Source organism: Chelonoidis abingdonii, chromosome 8 (genome assembly GCF_003597395.2).
Source record: "Chelonoidis abingdonii isolate Lonesome George chromosome 8, CheloAbing_2.0, whole genome shotgun sequence".
Lineage (NCBI taxonomy): Eukaryota > Metazoa > Chordata > Testudines > Testudinidae > Chelonoidis > Chelonoidis abingdonii.
This window is the reverse complement of record NC_133776.1, coordinates 53,385,006-53,407,437: the sequence shown is the minus strand read 5'-3', so window position 1 is coordinate 53,407,437 and position 22,432 is coordinate 53,385,006. Positions and strand designations below refer to the sequence as shown.

The following is a 22,432-nucleotide window of genomic DNA, read 5'->3' as shown; positions in this document are numbered from 1 at the left end:
TGGGAGTGAGGGGAAGAGCTCATGCCCCAAAAGAAGGAAGTTTGGGGTCAGAGGGAAGGATCCTGGTCCACAGAGAGCAGAGAGAGTTTCTGTCAGTGACAGGGGTCTCCATTTCCCCTTCCACTAGCCCCGCATTTACAGTGAGACAGACAAGTACCTGCAGCACGGAGCGAGAGTTGCTGAACACGGGAGGGGAACCTTTAAGGGCATCAGATGAGGCGCAGTCCTTGCAGCAACTTGGGCACCTGGTGCGAGGTTCCGGATGATGCGGAGCTGGCACATCACCTTGGCTGTGACATCCTCCAGCTGTAGGGGAACGAGAACATGTCAGAGACTGAGACACTGCCCAGGAATCTGGGAGGATTAAGGGCACCTGGAACCAGTACCATTTCCACCCAGCAGCTGCTCATGTCTGAGTGGTGGATTCACCCTCCTGATCCCCAGGATGAAGCCCTGTTGTCCTCTGTAGTGACCTCCAGTGCCAAACACCCTCCTTCTAGGGTTAGCTCCTGCCACCTCCCCCTCAGTGCCCCTGACAACTGTTCCACCTCCAACCCACCTGGGATCACTGCTCAAGTTTGTAGAACCCTCTCCTCCACCCCTACCTCCATCCCCATCCAGGTAGGGCAGAGAGGGGGACAGGAGGGATTCTGGCAGCAGTGAAGTGGGATGGGGGGAGGTTGAGACCTTTCCCCAAGTCACCCCAGTGACAAATGCTGAAGCCACAGGATGGCAGTCCTGGTGAACGGGGCAGGTCAGCAGCCCCTGCTGACTGAATCCTCCCCTTCTCTCTAGAGCAGGTACAGCCCTGCCAGCAGCAGGACAAACTTCCTCCACTCATGTGCCTCAGAACTGCCTGGCCAGTCGCCATCACACGACAGTCCTTGGCCTCACAGGCTGCCAGTGATGGGAGCAGTTCTGGGGAGTGGCTCGGGTGACATGGACTCTAGGCCATGGGGAAATGGGTGCAGCTGTGTGGGGCAGGAAAGGTTCACAGAGGGCACTTAGGGGACTCTCTTACCCTTTCCAGGAATGATAGCAGAGCATCACATCCTAAGAACTGAAGTCCATGAAGTCCAGAAGTCCCCACTAGGCTCCTTGCTCCCAGGCCAGCGAATGGTGATAGGATGGGAATGAGGCCTGGGACCTGCCCCAGTCTCCTGAATCTAATTCTGCTGCTTACCTTGTACCCCATCAGCTGCTGAGCTTCTCCTAGGATGGAGTATGTGAAGAGCAGCCCATGTGGGCTGACATGCAGCAGGGGGTCATAGATTGCCAGAATTGCTGTCTGGAGGAAGTATTTTCTCTGTCCCTCAGAGAAGAATTTTCCAAAGACCTAAAACAAACAGGACACGAGGCTTTAGCAGATTGCCCAGAGCCAGCCTCCAAGTCCTGGAGATAGAATGGCCTAACCGTCTAGTGCCCCAAAGGGAGGGTAAGAGAGCTGCTGTAGCCAAGGCAGTTCATTCCCCAGGAGGCTTTTAAGGTCCCATGGCTCAGGAAAGCCCCTTTATTAAAAGGTGATAGATGCTTAGGGACCAAAGCCTCCAATGGCTCTTTCTGGAGGGCAATTTATCGCAGGGGCCTTGATGGGCTGAAAATAGATCTCTAATGTGGGTGAGCAGGGCCAACTCTGCTGTGCAGCGCACTGAGATGATAGGCGACCCTATATTGCTTCCAGCAGAGAGATCTCCTGCACCTCAGTGGCTAGAGGAGTGTGCGTGTGGGGGAGGGGGTTGGAGCTGAGACCAAAGGTCTATTCCCCCCAAATTAGTGATTTCTCTAGTAGCTGGGTAAGGCCTCTGCAACTCCTTGGTTTCTTCCAAAGGGAATCCAGTCTGCAACCTGACAAGGATAAGGAGACTCATGTCCCTGTCCCCATCACAGACACTCCTAGGAAACTTTTCTTCTGCTGCAGCAATTCAGCTTGTGGGAGGCAGGACAAGCTCACACAGTCTCTCTCATGTGGCGTCTATAGAGCAGCATTCTGTAGATGCGCTTGTAGATCCAGGAGCCATTCCAAGGTCTCCTCTGTGATGTTGTGGAAATCACCCACTTCACCTTTGACTCCAATCTGGGGGCACTATGTTATGGTGTGTTCCAAGGTTTGGATGTTCTCACCACAGTTGTGAGACGTGGGGCGGGGGTGTCTTTGATTTTCTACTTGTGCAGCAAGTAGCCGCAACTTGGGTCAGTGAAATGTGGGTCTTTGGAACAGTGGCTGAGGTCCAGATACTCTGTCATTCCCTGGCCGGGTCTGGAGACATAAGGGGTCCATATTGACTCTGGAGCTCATTGTGTCCCCTACCCAGTTCCCAGGTTGGGGCATTCTGCTTCCTGACTGGCAATGGAATTAGGCAAACCCCACCTCCTTTCTCTGCTTCTACAGGGTGCAGGGAATTAAACAAGGGTCTGATCAAGCAATAGTGACTGACTGACCCAGTGCTCTCCTTTCAGATACCTGGGGATCAGCCAGGGGGACAAGGAGCAGAGACACACCCAGAGCTATAATCCTATATTAGCTCACCCACCTGGGGATTCTCCTTATGGCACGTAGCAATGGCTCCATGTAAGACACTCAAATCATGGAAACTAGCGAGGTTCCAATGTGGGACCTTTAGCACCAGACTGTCCCATTGGGTGCTGGAGGAGGAATTCTGAGCTGGGAATAAGGAGTGGGCTCTTTTCCTGTCTCCAGGAGGCATCCACTGCAGAGACTCAGCCAGCCCCACTCCCTGAGCTGTGTCATGCCCTGCTACAGTGTCCTTACCTCCCCCACCCTGGCTGTGTTCTTATAGCCCAGGAGCCTGCTGTCCTGGTGCCAGTCATGGCACCACAGATCTTCTGCCTCGTGTATGGTCAGCCCTGGAAGAAAGAGAGAGAGAGAGAGAGAGAGAGAGAGACTTATCATTCTGGTTGCAGTTTCTGTGTCCTTTAATTCTATTGGTGGCTGCACAGGGGAGTGGAGAAGAACAGAGGCAAAGAGAGACTTGTCCTCCAGCTGGGGTCAGTCTGAGATAAATTGTCTGGGGTCCCACTAGCTACCTATGGTCACTCTCAGTCCCCTATTGGGTTCCGTGTCCCAGCAGGTTCCTTACCCCTCTGTTGGAGCAGCAGCTGGTACAGCCGGTTAATCCCCTCCCTGGCCTGCCGGCTGATGTCCTTGTCTGGGTCACTGACAAACAGAGCCAGCTGTGCCACCTGATGACCCATCCTAGGGAACTCTGCTGAGGTCTAATGGAAGGGAGAGGAGAGGAGACTCCATCAGCATTTTCCTGTCAGCTCCCTGTCCCCCCGGGCCAGAAGACTCCTTCCCCTTAGCCCCTCTGCAGGAGATGCTGGGGGAGAGGAGCCTGTAGACCTTTCATTTGCTCTGCTGTCAAAAGCCAGGAGCTGCTGTGGGATGCCAAGCAGGGGCTGTAGCATGGTCACCTTAAAGGCCCAGGGACAACACTTGACCAGGACAAGAAGAACTTGACTCAAGCCTATCTCATTCCCTGCTCTGACTCTGCCTCCCCAAGACGAACACTCAGAACCCACAGCTCCTGCCGTATCCTACAATCCGTTGGAGGCAGAGAGAGTTTCTGTCAGTGACAGGGGCCTCCATTTGCCCTTCCACTAGCCCCGCATTTACAGTGAGACAGACAAGTACCTGAAGCAGGGAGAGGGAGTTGCTGAACACAGGAGGGGGATCTTTAAGGGCATCAGAAGAGGCGCAGCCCTTGCAGCACCTCGGGCACCTGGTGCAAGTGCCAGATGATGCGGAGCTGGCACATCACCTTGGCTGTGACATCCTCCAGGTGAACGAGAACATGTCAGAGACTGAGACACTGCCCAGGAATCTGGGAGGATTCAGGGTACCTAGAACCAGCACCATTTCCACCCAGCAGCTGCTCATGTCTGAGTGGTGGATTTACCCTCCTGACCCCCAGGATGAAGCCCTGTTGTCCTCTGTAGTGACCTCCAGTGCCAACCACCCTCCTTCTAGGGTTAGCTCCTGCCACCGCCCCCTCAGTGCCCTTGACAACTCTTCCACCTCCAACCCACCTGGGGACACCGCTCAAGTTTGTAGAACCCTCTCCTCCACCCCTACCTCCATCCCCATCCAGGTAGGGCAGAGAGGGGGACAGGAGGGATTCTGGCAGCAGTGAAGTGGGATGGGGGGAGGTTGAGACCTTTCCCCAAGTCACCCCAGTGACAAATGCTGAAGCCACAGGATGGCAGTCCTGGTGAACGGGGCAGGTCAGCAGCCCCTGCTGACTGAATCCTCCCCTTCTCTCTAGAGCAGGTACAGCCCTGCCAGCAGCAGGACAAACTTCCTCCACTCATGTGCCTCAGAACTGCCTGGCCAGTCGCCATCACACGACAGTCCTTGGCCTCACAGGCTGCCAGTGATGGGAGCAGTTCTGGGGAGTGGCTCGGGTGACATGGACTCTAGGCCATGGGGAAATGGGTGCAGCTGTGTGGGGCAGGAAAGGTTCACAGAGGGCACTTAGGGGACTCTCTTACCCTTTCCAGGAATGATAGCAGAGCATCACATCCTAAGAACTGAAGTCCATGAAGTCCAGAAGTCCCCACTAGGCTCCTTGCTCCCAGGCCAGCGAATGGTGATAGGATGGGAATGAGGCCTGGGACCTGCCCCAGTCTCCTGAATCTAATTCTGCTGCTTACCTTGTTCCCCATCAGCTGCTGAGCTTCTCCTAGGATGGAGTATGTGAAGAGCAGCCCATGTGGGCTGACATGCAGCAGGGGGTCATAGATTGCCAGAATTGCTGTCTGGAGGAAGTATTTTCTCTGTCCCTCAGAGAAGAATTTTCCAAAGACCTAAAACCAACAGGACACGAGGCTTTAGCAGATTGCCCAGAGCCAGCCTCCAAGTCCTGGAGATAGAATGGCCTAACCGTCTAGTGCCCCAAAGGGAGGGTAAGAGAGCTGCTGTAGCCAAGGCAGTTCATTCCCCAGGAGGCTTTTAAGGTCCCATGGCTCAGGAAAGCCCCTTTATTAAAAGGTGATAGATGCTTAGGGACCAAAGCCTCCAATGGCTCTTTCTGGAGGGCAATTTATCGCAGGGGCCTTGATGGGCTGAAAATAGATCTCTAATGTGGGTGAGCAGGGCCAACTCTGCTGTGCAGCGCACTGAGATGATAGGCGACCCTATATTGCTTCCAGCAGAGAGATCTCCTGCACCTCAGTGGCTAGAGGAGTGTGCGTGTGGGGGAGGGGGTTGGAGCTGAGACCAAAGGTCTATTCCCCCCAAATTAGTGATTTCTCTAGTAGCTGGGTAAGGCCTCTGCAACTCCTTGGTTTCTTCCAAAGGGAATCCAGTCTGCAACCTGACAAGGATAAGGAGACTCATGTCCCTGTCCCCATCACAGACACTCCTAGGAAACTTTTCTTCTGCTGCAGCAATTCAGCTTGTGGGAGGCAGGACAAGCTCACACAGTCTCTCTCATGTGGCGTCTATAGAGCAGCATTCTGTAGATGCGCTTGTAGATCCAGGAGCCATTCCAAGGTCTCCTCTGTGATGTTGTGGAAATCACCCACTTCACCTTTGACTCCAATCTGGGGGCACTATGTTATGGTGTGTTCCAAGGTTTGGATGTTCTCACCACAGTTGTGAGACGTGGGGCGGGGGTGTCTTTGATTTTCTACTTGTGCAGCAAGTAGCCGCAACTTGGGTCAGTGACAATGTGGGTCTTTGGAACAGTGGCTGAGGTCCAGATACTCTGTCATTCCCTGGCCGGGTCTGGAGACATAAGGGGTCCATATTGACTCTGGAGCTCACTGTGTCCCTTACCCAGTTCCCAGGTTGGGGCATTCTGCTTCCTGACTGGCAATGGAATTAGGCAAACCCCACCTCCTTTCTCTGCTTCTACAGGGTGCAGGGAATTAAACAAGGGTCTGATCAAGCAATAGTGACTGACTGACCCAGTGCTCTCCTCTCAGATACTTGGGGATCAGCCAGGGGGACAAGGAGCAGAGAGACACCCAGAGCTATAATCCTACATTAACTCACCCACCTGAGGATTCTCCTTATGGCACGTAGCAATGGCTCCATGTAAGACACTCAAATCACGGAAACTAGCGAGGTTCCAATGTGGGACCTTTAGCACCAGACTGTCCCATTGGGTGCTGGATGAGGAACTCTGAGCTGGGAATAAGGAGTGGGCTCTTTTCCTGTCTCCAGGAGGCATCCACTACAGGGACTCAGCCAGCCCCACTCCCTGAGCTGTGTCATGCCCTGCTACAGTGTCCTTACCTCCCCCACCCTGGCTGTGTTCTTATAGCCCAGGAGCCTGCTGTCCTGGTGCCAGTCGTGGCACCACAGATCTTCTGCCTCGTGTATTGTCAGCCCTGGAAGAGAGAGAGAGAGACTTTTATCATTCTGGTTGCAGTTTCTGTGACCTACCAATCCTATTGGGGGCTGCACAGTGGAGTGGAGAAGAACAGAAGCAGAGAGAGACTTATCCTCCAGCTGGGGTCAGTCTGAGATAAATTGTCTGGGGTCCCATTAGCCACCTGTGGTCACTCTCAGTCCCCTACTGAGTTCCGTGTTCCAGCAGGTTCCTTACCCCTCTATTGGAGCAGCAGCTGGTACAGCAGGTTAATCCCTTCCTGGCCTGCCGGCTGATGTCCTTGTCTGGGTCACTGACAAACAGAGCCAGCTGTGCCACATGGTGATCCATCCTAGGGAACTCTGCTGAGATCTAATGGAAGGGAGAGGAGAGGAGACTCCATCAGCATTTTCCTGTCAGCTCCCTGTCCCCCCTGGGCCAGAAGGCTTCTTCCCCTTAGCCCCTCTGCAGGAGATGCTGGGGGAGAGGAGCCTGAGATAGACCCTTCATTTGCTCCGCTGCCAAGGGAGCCAGGAGCTACTTTGGGATGCCAAGCAGGGGCTAGAGCATGGTCACCTTAAAGGCCCAGGGACAACACTTGACCAGGACAAGAAGATCTTGATTCAAGCCTATCTCATTCCCTGCTCTGCTTCTGCCTCCCCAAGAGGAACACTCAGAACCCACAGCCCCTGCAGCAGCAGATCCTACAGCCCGTTGGAGCCAGCCCCCCTACGTAAGGAGTCAGGAAGCTGGGGTCAAAGGTCATTTATGTCAAACTCAGGAAGAATGACTGCGTATCTGAGCAGGGCCATGCAGCTCCTAATGACCCTGGCTCTCTCCTGGGACACCCTGGACACGATTCAGAGGTTGACATGCTATGGGGAAAGGAGGCAGGTCAGGATCAATGGGCAGGTGGTGCTTTGCAAATGAGCCACACCCCCCAGCCCCAGGGGCCAGAGACATGATGCGCAGGGGCGGGGAATAGCTGAGTCATTGATCACAGAGCTTTAGAAGGGGATTCTTTCCCCCAGGATGCAGCTTGTATCCTGCAGGTCACAACTTGTCTGGGTCTCTCTAGATTGGGACAAGGTTCGGTGTCGGGGCTGGTCCCATCCTCCCAGAACTCTTGATTCCTGAACAGTTCACCAGAAAGGAGAGTGAACCCTCGCCCTTCCCTGCTACTCAAATCCTTGGTGGGATGTAGGGAGTCACTGAGAGCACAATCCCCCCAGGAATTTCAGATCATATCAGAGAGAAGGGCTGATTCCCTTGGGTCCTTCTGTTTCATGTGCCTCTTCTCTGAGAACCATCTCTGGAATCTCATGGGGGGGGTGTTGGGGGGGCAGGGGAAGGGGAAGGTTTCAGACTCTCGCTCCCCAAGACAACCAGGGGCCCTGTGGTTAAGTGCTCAACAGAACCAGGCAGAGTTCTGGCTTGAAGTCCCAGCTCCTTCCTCTGTCCCTCAAGAAAGCAGGACCTGACACTGCATTGCATTGACTTCCCCAACCCAGCTAGGAGGACAGAGTAGAAAATGGATCTTTCAGTCTCTCCTTACCAGTCCCCCAGAGAATTAAGGTAAAATTGATTCCCACCCCTTCTTATGGGGCTCACCTCCACGATGTAGTGGAGCCTGTCTACGTCTGGGGACTCTGCCAGCAGGGTTCCCCAGCATAGCATCTAGGAGCTCTGGCATGACTTTGTGCAGAGCCTGCAAAGCATGGGTCAGAGTTAGGGAAACCGGGCCTACACCTGCCACAGGATGGGAAGAGGGGTCTCTGGGAAGCACTGATGAGACTCCCAAACACATATCCTGGCCTTTCTCATTCACATCCCACTGCAGGCAATTAGCAAGGATTGATGACACCTGGATCTTTGATCCATGAGCTTAGCAGGTCTCTGCAGAGGGCCTTGTAGGCAGAAGAGTATGAAACAGCCAAGTTGCTATGGATGGAAGCTGGGCTGCTGGGCAAAACATGGCATTTGAATGAAAGAAAGAAAGAGAAAGAAAGAAAGAAAAATCCCCCAGGGAGAGGTAATCCTCTGGAGGGAAGGATCCAACCTTGCAGCTTGTTCCATCTCTGCCTACCCCACCTCTAAATCTGGAGCTCCAGAAAATCAAGGGAGCAGGGACCAATGACCACTCTGGAAGAGGAGGAGGATGTACCTGGACGTTGATGGTGTCCTTCTCCATGTCCAGGGTGAAGATGGAGCGAAGGGCAGCTCGCAAGAGGTGGGTCTCTAGGTCTGGCTCAAGGGCAGGTTTCATGGTGCTGGCAAGAGAGAGGAGCTGGTATTAGACTGTGCAGTACGGGGGTGGGACTGTCGCCAACACGGACATGAAATCACAGGGATATAGGCCCAGGCTGGCAAGAATGGAAATTGAGGCACTGAGCTAGGGAATGACAAGGCCAAGGCGTCACAGACAGACAGAGGCAGGACAGGAATAGTGCCTGTTCCCTGGAGCCTGCTGCCCCTCCTGTATCTGAGCCCAGGAGTGAGTCCCTCCCCAAGGCCCCTGTAGTGTTAGTGGAGTGAAAAGAACAGCCCAGCCAGGAGAGAGTGAACCTTCCCACCACACCATCTCTGCCAGAGGAGCCACTCCTGGGAGTGGGGGAGAAAGTGACTCCCAGCTTTGTGCCTGAGCAGCACTGGGGTTAGGGGAGCCGGAGGGGGGAAGAGGAAGGGGCTGTCTTGGTACCTGAGGTTGCCCACTGCAACCAGGGAGTTGGCGAGGTTGGTGCTGGCTGGAGAGTCTTTAGGAAGCTCCTCAATGAGCTCCTGTGAGACACAAAGGAGACAAAGGAGCGTGAGAGATTCAGGACCTACTGACACTTCCCAATGAGGAGATTACACACCCAGTGCCCCACATGGCCAGCAGGATCCCCCACTACCTCCTGCTCCTCCAATTTCTTCCTGCCCATCAAACTTGCCCCCCTTCCAGGATTCCTGCCCAGCTCAGTCCCAAACCTCTTCTTTCCTCCTCCCTGTCAAAACTGCCCCCATTCAGCACCATCCCAACTACCGAACTGGGACCGTGTGATTCCTTGTCCCCCAGTCTCAGCTGCCCTCCAGCCCCACAATTCCCCCATTGCTCAATCTCAGAATTTCTCCCTTCTCTTCTTCCCAGCCATCAGCCCTTGCAATCCCTGCCCTCTGCTGTCCACTCCAACGCCACCCAGCCCCCACCCATTAGCTCAGTGATACCCCTGCCAATCCCATGTCTCTCTCCTCCTTCCAGCTGCCGTATGACATGTCTCACTCACCACAATCCTCTCCACAACAGCCGCCTTGCAGCAGCGCAGCTCCAGCATGTCCTGCCCTCTGTCCTGTGCAGCAAGACACTCGGGGTAGATGGCTTGCAGGAACAGGGGCTGCTGCCCCTCATCCTGTACACATCAGAAGTGGGGTAGAGTGAGAGAGAACCTGTTAGCTAGGGACTTTCCTGCCCCACCCACACCAGCTCCAGGGCTCAGGCCTCAATGGGGGATTGTGGGGACCCCCCTACTTTCCAAATCCCCCACGACTCCTACGCAAGCAGGATCAGAAACTGGGACAGTGTCTGTGGGGGGAGGAGACCTTGGCTCTTGTGGGACAAACACCCCCATCTTGGGGTCCCACATCATGGATGTAAAAGGGCCCCATTAGGGGTGGTGGATCATCAGGGACAAGACCCTCGGCAGGGGGTGGGGATGCTGAGAAGGGACAAGACAATCTTGGTTCCAGCCCAGGTGGGGAACATTTGTACCTTTTCTCTGCACCAGAGCTGCTCTCTGATGACCTTCAGAGCTGCTTCATCTGAGGACATGTCCACCCATTCCTCCTCCTCTGAATCCCTGGGGGTCCCTGCACCAGGGAGAGAAGGTAACAGGGTGATGCCTGCTGCCACTTGGGGGAAGGACAGTGGCGTGGTGCAGAGAGCAGGATTGAAGACCACCTTTCCCACCTCAGGCACCCAGGGCAGATCAGGCCCCACACCTCCCTCTCACGGATGCCTTCAGCCCCCAACAGCTTCAGAAGCCCATAGCAGAGAGCCCCCCCTCCACTGTCCAGGACTCCATGGGAGATGCCTACTCCCCCAGCCCCGGAGCTTCAACGACCAAAGTGGCAGCAGCTCTTAATGCCCCCACCCCCAATTCCCCTTGCTGCAGGAGCAGCTGTGTGACTGCTGCTGGTGTCAGTGGGATTCACATGGCTCAGGCCTCTCTCCTCCCTGATTCCAGCCTGGCTTCTCACCTGGAACAAAGCAGTAGCGTCGATCGGCGTCGCTGCTGCCAGAGTCCCAGGCGCTGCTGCTGTCCCATGCTGAGCTGCTGGTGCTGGGACAGGGAGCTTACATCTCCTGGCCTGAGGGGGCTGGAAGGTCCTCAGTGACCGGGCAGGGCAATGCCTCCTGCTGGGAATGAGGGCTGAACTCCTGGGGCCGCTGCTGCCCACACAACAAGCCCCAGAGCCTCCCTGCCTGGCACCCCTCCTGGGCTGGGTCCTGTCTGCGAAACCACATCCTAAGCCAGTTCCATATGGGCCTGGTCGGGGCCTCTCCCAGCTCGGTGTCTGCACCGGCAGCCGGTTTTGCTCACCAGATGGCTGGGCACTTCCACCTTCTGGCCTGGACGGGAGCTGCTTCCCTGCCAGTGGGGATGGAGAGGCTGCTCTGCCCTTTGGGAAGATGGCAGCTGCTTCCCTCAAGCTCTGGGACCACCTGCAGAGCCTTCTTCTTGAACATCCTCAGGAGCCTGGCCATCCTGGAACCGAGCGGGGAGCAGGTGTGAGTCTGGGGTCAAGGCAGCCTTTCATTCATGGGCCTTTTCGATCCCTCCTCATCCCCGCTCCAACCAGAGCAGCCTCTTCTCCCTCTACAGAAGTGCAGGGAGTTCATTGCATGATCTGCTCCCAATGTTCCCCCTCCTAATCCCTGCTGCTGCTGCAGTATCCAGGAAGTCTCATCCTTTTAGAGTAATGATGTCAGTCCCAAAGACCATTGGTTACTCTGGACAAGCACCTCCCTCCTGTCATCCCAGGCCACACTCCCCCCTCCAGGCTAGAGAAGGAACAGAACCCAGGAGTCCAGACTTCTCCTGGGAAACCATTCCCCACGTTAAAATAACAAAGACCCTATGCACAGGAAGACCAGGGCCCTCCTCATCCCCATTGATTTCCATGCTCAGCAGCTCACAGGGTCTGGCCCAGCTCAGAGACTCTCAGCCTCGAGAACAGTGTCCCACAGGGGAAGGGCTGGGAGCACCATTGCTGGGACCTTTCCAAACACACTGGAGATATCTCCAGAGAAGCCCTTGCCCAGTCTGAGTGTGAGGGGCTCTTGGGGGCTGTTTGCAAATGAAATCCCCCTTTGGAGATGTTCTTTCCCCCTCTTTCTGCGTCTCTCCAGACAGACAGGGGAAGCCACTGAGGAACCCTAATGCCACTCACTTGCTCTAGCTGATGGTATGATGGATGCCGGATGTTCAGGGTCAGCAGATGTCCCTCGCCCTCCTCCTCACTCTTCAAGTCCAAGGCAGACTGGAGAGGATGGTGACCTGAGGAGTTACCCTGCCCAGCCAGCAGGCAGGGTGATGACTCCAGGGCGATCGACTGGCTGTGAAAACAAGAGTCTGTCTTATTGCCAGGGGATGGAGAAAGTCAGCCAGCAGCAGTGGGGTGCAGAACACTGCCCTAGTGTGGAGGTGACAGCGGCTCCAGGATCCTGACATCCCAGTACTTTACACACCTTCCTGGAGAATACCTACCCCCCTGGGCTGTAGCGATGGGACCCCAACCCTACTGAGGGCAAACGGGCCTCAGCTACTGGCTCAGGGTCACAACGAGTGTCAGAGCTATGGATGGACCCCTTCACTAACCACTGCTGCACACTCCCTCCCACAGCTGGCAATTGCAACCAGGCCCTAATGTCCAGTCCCCCTGCCTTTGAGAGGGAGTGTCACTCCTGGTTCCATTGCTGCCTATTGATCTTTGGGATTGAGCAAGTTGCTCCCCCTCTCTATGGCTCTCTGGGACTCATATCCCCAAATGGGCTTTAAAAAAGACAATGCTTAAAGTTTGGCCCCAACTATTTCTTGTTTCTCTAGACTAGTCTTTTTAGCAAAGTTTAGAATTCTTGACGTTACTTGTTACTAGAAGTGTGGGTTTGCATATGGCTTTATTAAACCCTAATTATGCAGTAAGTATTTTAGAAGAACTAGCCCATTAGAGAGAGAATCATGAATTGCTCCAAGACAATGAATGGAGAAAAGCAGCAAGAGCAATCAAACACAGGTTTAGTTATGGCTTATTTCCTTGGTCTTAAAAGAGAGTAACAAGGATCTGAGTCTCCTCCCTCACAATAGCCCCATGCTCGCCCAATCAGCACTGAGATTCTGAGAATCAGAAAGCTGAGAGTTCTCACCAGATGTCCCAGGTCACCATTGGAGGGAGTCATTCTTGGAGCACTATTCCAGCCACATGTCTTTGGGAAGGCCTGCCTCAATGAGAGTTGGAGTGCAAACCCCTCCCCCACCACATCCTCCACTCCATAAAAGAAGAAGAGAAAGGAGGGAGAGACAGGAAAAGGGGAAACAAAAAGGAGAAACCCCAATGTCCCCAGTGATTCTAAGGGACAAAGTCCTAGGTCAGAAATAAAATGCTGCTCCCATAATCTAGTGTTTTCCTTTCCTAAAAATCAGCCGGCACCTGATGGATCAGACTGAACAGATTCCAAACTTCCCAGCGACTCTTACCTTCTATAGAGGGACATCTGTTTTCTAGCAAAATCAATAAAAGAAAAGGAGAAAACTCTGAAGAGGGTCCTCCTTGCGCTCACGTACATGAAAGTGAATTCTTTCTCAATTCTCAAGGAGAGACCTCAAGAAGGAGATGTGCTGAAGCAAAGCCACAGGGATCTCCAAGGTTGCCCCTGTCCTGCACCCCTGTCCTGCCTGGCTGATGTCAAGATCTCTCCCACCACTTTTGTCCAATAGGCTGAGGTCCTGCCATAGGCCCTTGTGATGTCACTGCCACACCCACCCCTCCCCTGCAGTGCTGATGTCCTGCCGCTGTCCAGCCACATTGGATGTTTGAGCTGCTTCCCCTGGATCATCTCACTCAATGACTCTTCATTGTGGGGATGACACCAATTACAGAGTAGAACACGAGAGTCTCTTCCCCAGGCCACAGTCAGGTTTTCAAAAGTTAGTAGACTTTATGGCCAGAAGGAACCATTAGAGCATTTAATCTGATCCCCTGCGTATACTAACTCCCCCTGTACGTCAGAAGAGCTAGGTTTTTCTTTTACTCAAACATCTTCCAGAAAGGCATCTAGTATATATTAGAAGATATCAAGTGATGGAGACGTCATCATTTCTCTTGGCAGTTTGTTCCAACGATGAACCACCCTCTTACAAATCTGGGTCTTATTGTCATTATACGTTTTCTGATTTCTGCTTTCATCCATGGGGTCTTGTCATGCCTGTCTCTGCTAGATGAAACAACCCTTTTATACTCAACATTTTCTCTCCATGAAGTCAAGCAACTCACCTCTCATTCTTCTTTTGTATGTACTAAACAGATTGAGCTTTTTCACGTCTCATTATAAGGCATCATCCCCATCACTCAATTATGAATCTTTTCTGTACCCTTTCCAATTTTTTAACATAATATCCAAAATGTGGACACAAGAACTGGATTCAGCATTTCAATATCAGTCTCACCAATGCTGTATCATTTCCCTTTCCATACTCACTACTCTAACCACCCAAGAACAGCTTTAACCTTTTTTACCACAGTTTCACATTGACAGATTATATTGAGCAGCTCGTTCACTATGGCCCCAAAATCCTTTCCAGGGTCACTGCTTTCCAGCAGACTGTCCCCCATTCTGTGGGGTGCCACCTGACTCCTTTGTTACTGGAAGTATGGGTTTGCATATGGCTTTATTAAACCCTAATTATGCAGTAAGTATTTTAGAAGAACTAGCCCATTAGAGAGAGAATCATGAATTGCTCCAAGACAATGAATGGAGAAAAGCAGCAAGAGCAATCAAACACAGGTTTGGTTATGGCTTATTTCCTTGGTCTTAAAAGAGAGTAACAAGGACCTGAGTCTCCTCCCGCACAATAGCCCCATGCTTACCCAATCGGCACTGAGACTCTGAGAATCAGAAAGCTGAGCGTTCTCACCAGATGTCCCAGGTCACCACCGGAGAGAGTCACTCTTGGAGCTCTATTCCAGCCACATGTCTTTGGGAGGGACTGCCTCAATGAGAGTTGGAGTACAAACCCCTTCCCCCCCGTCTCCCACTCCACATGCACAGATAGGTCCTGGTGGTGAAAGGAGAGCAGAGGGAAAGGACAAAGATGCAAGAGAAGAAGAGAAAGGAGGGAGAGACAGGAATGGGGAAAACAAAGGAGAAACCCCAATGTCCCCAGTGATTCTAAGGGACAAAGTCCTGGGTCAGAAATAAAATGCTGCTCCCATAATCTAGTGTTTTCCTTTCCTAAAAATCAGCCGGCACCTGATGGATCAGACTGAACAGGTTCCAAACTTCCCAGGGGCTCTTATCTTCTATACAGGGACATCTGTTTTCTAGCAAAATCAATAAAAGAAAAGGAGAAAACTCTGAAGAGGGTCCTCCTTGCACTCACATACGTGAAAGTGAATTCTCTCTCAGTCCTCAACGAGAGACCTCGAGAAGATGTGCTGAAGCAAAGCCACAGGGATCTCCAAGGTTGCCCCTATCCTGCACCCCTGTCCTGCCTAGCTGATGTCAAGATTTCTTTGTGAGATCATCGCCTCCCTATCACCTTTGTCCAATAGGCTGAGGTCCTGCCAAAGGCCCTTGTGATGTCACTGGCACACCAACCCCTCCCCTGCAGTGCTGATGTCCTACTCCTGTCCAGCCACATTGGATGTTTGAGCTGCTTCCCCTGGATCATCTCACTCAATGGCTCTTCATTGTGGGGATGACACCGACTACACAGTAGAACACGAGATGCTCTTTCCCATGCTACGCTCAATTGTTCATAAATTAGCAGACTTTACGGACAGAAGAGACAATTAGAGGATGTAATCTGACACCCCACAGAACATATGCTTTCTGTATAGCATAGTAGCTAGTTTTTCACTAAACACTTTCCAGAAAGACACCTAGTCTTCATTAAAAGACATCAAGAAATGGGGAATTCCCACCGCTTCCCTTTCTAGTTTGTTCCTTTGGTGATTCATCCTCACTGTTGACTTTTTGTATCCTATTTCTGCTGTTCCCAACTGGCCTGGGTCCATGACATTTGTTACTTTTTGTCCTGATTTCCTTCCACTCCTGGAAGTTGATGTTCGGAAATAATTCATGAAACATGAATTCTAGATGACTTTTTCAAATGTCTGGGTAAAGAGAGCTTTTGTAGGTCACCCTCCCCTTGTTCTCAGTATCTTATAAATCCATTGCACTCATTGATGTGCTGCTCACGCACCATTTCCCTCAAAAGCTCCTCCACATACTTTGATGCGATCCTATCACATGCCTGGAAAATTACTAGGTTTTCCAATATTTCTAAAATATTAAGAGATTCCCCAAAGCCAGAGCCAGTATTGGTAAAGGTCCTGTGACAGGGTCAGGCCAGATGGCTACAAGAGAGTGGAGTTTTTTTCTTTTCTTTTATAGGAGTGTGGTCAAAGGGCTAAACACAGGGAACCTGACGGGGACACAGAGCAGAGAACCCTGGACTGCTCCTCGAGGACGACAAGGGAGCCAGCGGACGCCGCCAAGAGGAGCTCTGCCCGGATGCATGAACGGATTGAGGAGTGGAAATAGGCTCCACAGTCGCAGGAAATCCCATCGGCCAACTTCCTCTCCCTGATTTTGTAGATGGTCAGTTTGGCCATGGCCAAGAGGAGGTTGACAAGGAGGTCCCACGACTTAGTGGGACCTTAGATGGGGAGTGCATAGATGAACAGGTGAGGGGAAAAGTGCAACCAAAAATTTAATAATATATCTAAGAGGAACCAGAATAGAGGCTGCAACCTGGCACACTCTAGATAAATGTGCGTCAGGGTTTCCCTTGTGCCACAGAAGGGGCAGGTGTCCAGGATAGGGGTAAACCGCTTGAAGTACATGCCCGTGCTCAAGGCCCCATGGAGGAGCCGCCAACTGATATCCCCAGGGGCCTCAGAACCAGGGTGGAGTACAGACTGGCCCACTGTGGCTCCTCACCCCTAAGAGGTGGTAGGGGGTCCCACCACTTTGTGACGGGGTGGGACGCGAGGGTGAGGAAGTGAAGGGTGTGGAGCACAAGCGTGTACAGATGTTTCCTTGGTGGGATCTGAAACCGAACTGGCTGCAAATCATGCAGCTAGCTCACAGTGAAAGGACGGGGTGGCCGGCTGGGTCCATGGAGCAGGAGCCTGATGAAAAGGTCCGGAGGGCCAAGAGTGAAGGGTGGGACTCTCCAGTCACTTTAAATCCCAGCTGCTTTTCTTTCTCTTCCCCTCAGAATCTTCAAATGGGCCTAGATTTTTTGCTGAAGAAACAGAAATGATTTGGGAGGTTTTATTAGGAGGGTTAAGAAGGGTCTAGAACTGAATGTTTTTCCAACCAAACCCCCAGATTGGTCGGTTCTAATGACTTTGTGACATCAGGACCACCAAGGAGATGAAACCTTATCAGTGCAGACTGGGAGTGTGTCATATTCAGACTTATTAGCAATTCAGGTTCAGTTGTTGTTGTTGTTGTTTTGTTTTTGTAATTAGAGTGAGATCTCATTTGTAACCAAGCTTTATCTGTATTTATGAACTGATTAGTAGTGTAGTGCATAACAGGACTCTGGAGTCACATGGGGGTGAATCAATGAACATGCGTTTGAGAAGGTTTAATGAACAAAGTGATACAAATTCCAAAAGCCACCACGGTTTAAATATGGGCTGAGATTTCAGCCCTGAAGCCCTGGGGACTGTACTGGTTGGCCAGAGCTGGTCTAAGCACCAGTGCAAACCCCATGAGATGTGGGAGGCCATTCATCTGGTTTGAAGCTGGGCAGTTCCAGTGTTGTGGAGCACTGTCCCTGTCCGGTAGGGACCCAGCTCTGGATGTGGCTTTGTCCGGTAAAAATGAGAGAGAGGAGGAAACAGAGCTGGATTTACAGCTTGTGTGCCCCTGGCGGGATCCACACACTGTTCCCGATGACTGAGCAGTTGAAGGGTCCTCTGCTCCGAGCTCCCTCCTTCTGCCTGCAGGGACTCGGAGCTCCAGGTCCCCTGCTGCCTGTGGTGGCCAGGAGCTGCAGAGTAACCCCACCGCCTGCAGCAGCTTGGAGCTCCTAACCCCCGCAGGAAGTAGGGGTACCACCACTTTTAATGTTTAGGCACCCCACTGCCTATCACCCCTTGCACAGCCCCCCCCAAACTTCCCATTGCCCCATACAAACCCCCCCTGTGCCCAGCACCCCCCGACTGCCTAGCGCCGCCCACCTCTTCACTGCCCAGAGCCTCTCCACAAACCTTCCCAGACACCCACTGCCCTGTGCCCTGCCCCCACACACCAGCCCTGCTGGGAGGTGACTGTGTCTGCTGGGCTGGGTGAAGAGCCCTCCAGCAGGGCTGCGTGGGGCCGTCTCCCGCTCAGTTGGCCTCACCCTGTGCCAGGACCTGGGATCAGCAACATTTGACATTTTAGGTGCACCTAGAATACTGGTGCCCCTAGGCCAGGGGTTGGCAACCTGCGGCAGGTGTGCCGAGCCGATTTTTACTGGCACACTGGGTCCTGGCCCTGCTCAGCCCACTGCCAGCTGGCAGGAGCCGGTGGATGGAACCCCACACCGACAGTACCAGATTTACCAGGGGCCGGGCCCACGGTCCAAAGGGACCCTGTGCAGGCCTGTTTTTCTCCACCTCTAACCCCCGTTGGGACAGAAGCTTAGTGCTCCTGGGGCTCCTGCTGCAGGGAGGCCGGGGGGGGCCCACTAACTCTAAATCCACCACTGGCTGTCACATCACCTAGGCTGGGGATAATGTATCGAATGATCCCCACAGTCTCCAACCTACTTGGGCAGTACAGCAAACATGGCCCTGCCCACTAGCTCCTCTCCACTTCCTAGCCCACCCACCCCTTGCTTCCCACTGCTTAAGGCTTAGCCCTCTCACTTTTCAAAATGATTGCTTACCCCTCCTGATTGCGAACCCCAGGCCGGCAGCGATAGCTGTACTTATGTGCCTGTGCTTAATTTGTGTTTTCAATGATTTACCTTCTAAAAAAAATCTCACTTCTCGCACTCCCAGAAAGGGCATCTCTCACCCTCAGGGGGTCCATGCACCCCAGGTTAAGAACCACTGCACTAAATGGATAAGATCTGCATTTTAATTTAATTTTAAATGAAGCTTCTTAAACATTTTAAAAACCTTGTTTACTTTACATACAATAGTTTAGTTATATAGTATAGCCTTATAGAGAGACCTTCTAAAAATGTTAAAATGTATTACTGGCACACGGAACCTTAAATTAGAGTGACTAAATGAAGACTCGGCACAGCACTTCTGAAAGCTTGCCGACCCCTACCGTAGGCACATGCCTACTCTGCTAATGGGAAATCCGGCACTGGGAGGAGACTGAGGATGCATGAAGGACACCAGTGGGGGTGGGAGGGGGCACCTCCCTGCAGAATGACAAAGGCGGGGTGGGTCCATGCAGGCAGATGTGGGGATGTCCCATATTCTGGGGATGTATCTGTGGCCACCCTAATTAGAAATGCAGATTTGTGTAAAGAACAGCTGGGGCTTGCCCTAGTGCTGTCCTACACCTTTTCAGTAGCAATGCCCTCTGGGTAGGTACCTCACTGTCCCATTCCCTGGTAAAGATCCCAGAAGCAGTGGATTCTGGGAGATTTCAAAAGTCTGCCTGGTGGGGCTAATGGAACCACTTTGGCTGGTCCTTGCCCACATACACACTAGAACAGTTCAGATTGATGCAGGTCAGCACCGCTCAGCAGTTATTTGCTACAATCCAGTCTAATCCCCCTAGTATTTGGCACAGTCCTGCGCTGTCTGGAACCCTTTTGTGGGTGGACTCAAGGGTTTTGGGGTCCACACAGTGTCTAGCACAGTGATTTCCGCTAGTGCAGGCCGGCATCAGAGTTTAACCCCTGATGGAGCAACACAGGAATTCAGAATCCCAGCGAGAAACCTCATCTTCCTGCTAAGCCTGGGACCTTTATTGAGGAGTCTTTCCCTCCTAATGGACAAACTTCTTCAAGGGGGTTGATACTGAGGTGGCAGAATGACCTAGGGGTTTGGGCCCTGGAGTGGGACAGGAGAGAGTGGGGTTCTATGCCAAGCTCAGTCACTGACATGCTGGGTGAACTCACTGCCGCTCCGTGCCTCAGTTTCCCTTACCACTTGTCATAAACAGATAGTTAAAGGTTAATGTCTCTTTCACCTGTAACGGGTTAACAATCAGTGAACCTGGAACACCTGACCAGAGGACCAATCAGGAGACAAGATACTTTCAAATCTGGGTGGAGGGAAGCCTTTGTTTGTGTTCTTTGTCCGTGTTCTCTCTGGGTTCTGAGAGGGACCAGACATGTAAGCAGAGCCCTCCAATCTTTCTGAAAAAATCTCTTCTCTTCTCATTTTAGTAAGTATCAGGATAAAGGCGGTTTTAGTCTTTTTGATTGTTTTCTTTATTTGCAAATGTGTAGTTTGCTGGAAGTATTTTAATTGGTATTGTGCTGGGGGGGGAGGTTTTCTCTCTAGTGTCTATAAGCTGAAAGACCCTGTAATATTACATCTTGAAATTACAGAGATTTCTTACTTTTTTCTTTCTTTTATTAAAAGCTTTTTCTTTTTTAAAGACCTGAGTGATTTTTTCCCCCTTGTTAAGGCTCAAAGGAACTGAGTCTGTACTCACCAGGGAATTGGTGGGAGAAGGGAAAGAGAGGAGGAGGGGGAAAGGTGAATTTCCTCTTTATTTTAGATTCACGGAGCTTGAATCTGTATTGCCTCTGGTGAGGGGAAAAGAGGCAGGGGGGATGGGACATTCCTCTCTGTGTGGTGATTCAAGGAGTTTGAATCATGGCGATCTCCTAGTGTACCCAGGGCGGGAAGAGCTGGGAGGAAGAAAGGAGGGGGAAGGGAATGGTTTATTCCCCTTTGTTGTGAGACTCAAGGAATTTGGGTCTTGGGGTCCCCAGGGAAGGTTTTTGGGGGGACCAGAGTGCCCCAAAACACTATACTTTTGGGGGTGGCAGCCTATCAGATCAAAGCTGGTAATTAAGCTTAGAGGAATTCATGCTGGTATCCCATCTTTTGGACTCTAAGGTTCAGATTGGGGAATTATGCCATGACACCACCCTTTGTTTGTCTCTCTTATTTAGACGGTAAACTGCTCGGGGCAGGGATTGTCCCTCACAATGTTTTGTGCAGGGCTCAGATCTCATTTGTGGTCTGTTAGGATGATAGTGATGCAAATAAAGATAATAATAAATTCTATGAAAGAAATCTGTAACAACAGCTTGTACCTTCCCTTTTCCAGTCTGAAGGTAACACATTCACATAGACTGACCTGCAGCTCTTGTGATTTAAACCTCACTGATCAATTAACAGCGACAATTAACAGTGGAAGGTAGTTTTGAAAAGGATTGAGAATCTTAAAGAAAAATTTTCCACATCTGATATCTTTAAAGACTTCATATTTTGCCTTTTTTGTCACTCTAGCAGATCATTTACTTATTATAACATCACCCATGCTATGAAGGTTTTACAGAGCTGAATGATGCATCACGCCTGTGACAGGTAACTTTCAATGAAATTAGCCTGTAATTAAAATGCAAAGTTATTACCCATTAAACTTGACAGCAATTCCCTACCTTGTACTCCTGGACAGCCTCCTCTATGGGAACCACCCTTTGAGCACGGTGAGCCTAGGATCTGTCACGCACCACACAGATGGGGGTTTGATCCTCTTCACAGAACAGTTGCAGAGCCTCTTGGTGTCTCTCACACACCCCATCCACTCCTGCCTGTAAACTCAGCCCTTTGGCTATTTCTAGGACATTTGCCAGCTGCCTGTTCGGCCTGAGGTTTCTCTGTTGCACAGTTTCTCTGCACTGAGGGCAGGAGGTGGCCGTATCGGATCCTTCCCAGCACTGGCTGATGAAGACTCTGCAGAAATTGTGCCCACACTCCAGAGTGACAGGTTCTGTGAAATGCTCCAGACAGATGGGACGTGTAGCTTCCTCCTGGAGACTTTCCATGGGGTTCACTGGAGCCATGGCTCCCTCTGGGCAGCGTAACAGAGTAAGTTTAGATTCTCTGAGTTCACATTATACCCCTCCTGTAGCAGAAAGGGGGTGTTTGCCTTTCTGGAACAGACTCACTCTGTTTGCTGAATTGAAAATAGCCAACATTACTGCTCTGGAGGCTTTGGTGAAAAGTGTACCCCACTAGGGCTCTGGTCCTGCCAGGGCCGGCTCTATCTTTTTGGCCGCCCCAAGCAGTGAAGCAAAGGATAAAAGAAAAAAAAAGCTGCTGCCAAACTGCCACCGAAGAAGGAAAAATGAAAAAGCTGCCGCCAAACTGCCATCGAAGAAGGGGGGGGGGGGAGTTGGAGTGCCACCCCAAGAACGAACGGAGTGCCGCCCCTTCAGATTTGCTGCCCCAGGTACCTGCTTCCTTAGCTGGTGTCTAGAGCCAGTCCTGGGTCTTGTAATCAGCCCCCTGTGCTGGTGTGGAGGGTCACTGGGGCTTCAGATGGACATCAGAATCCATCCTCCTGTCCTGATGAGTTTGCAGAACTGTGTGTCTAAGGAGTAATATTTAGGCTTGGGCAGAATTCATTTTATTTAATATATAATTTTGACAGATAAAATTAATATTTATTTTTAAGTATTTTTATATTTATCTATTTAAACATTCACAGTTGCACAGTTTTTATCAATTTAAATGTTCACAGTTGTGGGAATTTATGGGGGGGGGCAGGCAATATTTTGGTTGCACAATATTTACAAAAAGAACAGGAGAACTTGTGGCGCTTTAGAGATGAACAAATTTACTTAAGCATAAACTTTCATGGGCTACAGCCTACTTCATTGGATGCATAGAATGGAACATATAGTGAGGAGATA

The 22,432-nt window shown here is 51.7% G+C and overlaps 1 protein-coding gene across 1 annotated transcript; it reads right to left on the bottom strand.

The window, feature by feature from the left end:
* Window positions 1–890: 890 nt before the first annotated feature.
* LOC116820163 (protein MROH8-like) lies at window positions 891–3,276 on the bottom strand. Its single transcript, XM_075068988.1, has 4 exons — window positions 3,099–3,276; window positions 2,771–2,865; window positions 1,184–1,336; window positions 891–971 (listed from the first exon to the last, which is right to left on the bottom strand). Exons 1-4 carry the CDS (start codon window positions 3,211–3,213, stop codon window positions 891–893), a joined length of 444 nt encoding a protein of 147 aa, XP_074925089.1. The 5' UTR covers window positions 3,214–3,276.
* Window positions 3,277–22,432: the final 19,156 nt, after the last annotated feature.